The 2,661-nt window shown below is 26.2% G+C and overlaps 1 protein-coding gene across 1 annotated transcript in view; it reads left to right on the forward strand.

The window, feature by feature from the left end:
• Window positions 1–5: 5 nt before the first annotated feature.
• The window catches only part of LOAG_18618 (calcium ATPase), a gene marked incomplete at both ends in the record, with an annotated part of 9,498 nt that continues 6,842 nt past the window's right edge, over window positions 6–2,661 (forward strand). The window contains 7 exons of the mRNA XM_020451281.1: window positions 6–24; window positions 62–187; window positions 352–504; window positions 968–1,087; window positions 1,210–1,415; window positions 1,747–1,879; window positions 2,338–2,480. Of these exons, the coding sequence (XP_020304951.1) occupies window positions 6–24; window positions 62–187; window positions 352–504; window positions 968–1,087; window positions 1,210–1,415; window positions 1,747–1,879; window positions 2,338–2,480 (900 nt within the window). The remainder of the gene's footprint in view (window positions 25–61; window positions 188–351; window positions 505–967; window positions 1,088–1,209; window positions 1,416–1,746; window positions 1,880–2,337; window positions 2,481–2,661) is intronic.

Below are 2,661 nucleotides of genomic sequence, written 5' to 3' on the forward strand. Positions count from 1 at the left end.
GAAAAATGTTCAGAAATGACATTTGTATTTCTTTTTTTTTTTTTTTTTTTTTTTGTTTTAGGTGATTTATTACCAGCTGATGGGCTTTTAATACAAAGTAATGATCTAAAAGTTGACGAATCATCGCTAACTGGTGAATCAAACTTGATTAGGAAAAGTTCGGACGGTGATCCTGTACTTTTATCAGGTAACTGCTGATTGTATTTAAATCTTCATACCTTATCTGTTATCAATTTCGATATTTTGGAAATGTGATGAGTATTGGGTCAAGATAAAATTATTCTTTATTTTTAACTTAATTTAAATTTTTACTTGATAAAAAAAAAAAGAAAAAGAAAGTCAGATATCCAGGTACTCATGCAATGGAAGGAAGTGGAAAAATGGTTATCACAGCTGTTGGGGTGAATTCGCAAACTGGTATCATCATGACATTGCTTGGTGCAACAAAAGGTACCACAAATAGGAAGAGTCCAAATACGGTAGCACCTGAAGAACAAATTAATGGTGATTCTTTTTTTTTTATCAAAATAATTTTGATCAATCAATTTTCAAACTTTTTAAGAAGAAAAAAAAAATCATTTGTATAATTAAATTTTAACTACCATTTGTGTAATTAAATCATTTATTAAATATTTTACATCGTCATCAACAGTTTTCTTATTCTATTTTTAATGATACTCTGTATTTTAATAAGAATTCTAATATATTACATTTTGTATCATTGAGATTGACATTAAATAATATAATTTTGTGTTGAAACAATAATTTGTTCGGGAATTCTTCATTCTTATTAATTTAATTAAGGATGGTTTTCTTTTTCTCCATAAACATAAATGAAAGAAAAAATTTTGTAACATTTAATTTTTATGAACCGATCCAAAATTTTTCAGTGTAATAAAGTATGATGTATTTTGAGAGAGGAAGAAAAAAAAAGAACTTTTTTTTTTTTAAAATGATGCTTTCATAGGTACGACATCAGAGATTGAACGAAAGCAATCTATTGATTCCGCTGAATATGACTGTAAATTACCAAAATCAGTACTGCAGGGAAAATTATCAGCATTAGCTGTTCAAATTGGTTATATTGGTTTGTCTTTTGTATTTCTGCTTTCTGCTAATAGTAATGTTGAAAATATGCGTAATTCCAGAAAATCACTTATTGATTATTTGAAAAAAAAAAGAACAAAAAAGATGAATTGTCATTTTTAGGTTTTATTGTAGCCGGAGCGACTGTTATAATATTGATTGTACGGTATTGCATAACACATTATGGAATAAATCATGAAACGTTTGAGCCTTCCGATTTTTCTCATTTTGTTAATTTTATCATTGTTGGTGTGACTGTACTTGTAATCGCTGTTCCGGAAGGTCTCCCTCTTGCTATAACACTTTCGCTAACATATTCTGTTAAAAAGGTGAGCAAAAATTTTACAAAAATTTTTTAAAAAAAAGTATTCTCAAGTGATAAACTCTTAGTGTAATCAATGATACTGATTGCGATCGAGTATCAATTTCCGAAAATAAGTCGTCTGTTATCAATCATTTAGTTATTTATTTTCAACTTTTCAGGTAATTGAATTATTTTTGTAAATAATGAAAGATATCCATTTTAAATTTTTGATTTTAAAATTCTCTTGAAAAACTCCTCCCTAATTAAAATATCGCTTTTTCACATAAATGCCTAAAATTGAAATTAATAAATTTGATATTACATTATGAAAATTCATCATATTTTGCTCAATTCAGATGATGAAAGATAATAACTTGGTGAGACATTTGGACGCTTGTGAAACGATGGGTAATGCAACTGCAATTTGTTCTGATAAAACGGGTACTTTAACAACCAATCGGATGACTGCCGTACAATCTTTTATCAATGGTATTTAAAGCTTTTTCCCCATTCGAAATATACTCAATTTATGAAAGTTTTGTTTAATGAATATATCAAATATTAATTGTTATCTAAGTTCGAACTATTCGTTCAAATGATGCCACAGTTTATGGTGTATCTGTTTGCTCAAACCATCCCTTCTTTTTTATTAATTTTTTTAAAAATCTTTCCATGGCTCTTACTCATGCACCACTGCTTACTGCTAATATTTAATTAAATTTATCCTAAAAAGACTTACCTTAGATTTGAAGTAATCGATCGAATTTTAAAGTAATATTAAAATTTTTCCTTTACACTTTGCAATGATTCCCATTTAATATCCATTTCTTTTATCATAAACAATAGCAAAAAAAGAAAAAAAAAACTCCATCCGCCACAAATTTTTGTTTACTTTTCATTCCTATTTAATTAATTAACAAATTCTGCAAAAATTCATACAATTTTAGGGAAATTGTACAAGGAATATATCCCTAAATTCGAGCAGTTAAATGATAAAACACGTCAGCTATTGATAGAAGGAATTTCTTTGAATAGTGGTTATAATTCACAAGTGATACTACCTGAAAAACAAGGGACACAAAGGACACAGGTTAATTTGATTTGTTAATATTTGTCAATTATTTCATTCAATAATTTCATTTTGTTGTTTTCTTCCTTTTATTATTATTATTTATTATTATTATTATTATTATTATTATTATTATTATTATTATTATTATTATTATTATTATTATTATTATTATTATTATTATTATTATTATTATTATTAT

The sequence above is a fragment of the Loa loa genome, assembly GCF_000183805.2.
Source record: "Loa loa unplaced genomic scaffold supercont3.401, whole genome shotgun sequence".
Taxonomy (NCBI): Eukaryota; Metazoa; Nematoda; class Chromadorea; order Rhabditida; family Onchocercidae; genus Loa; species Loa loa.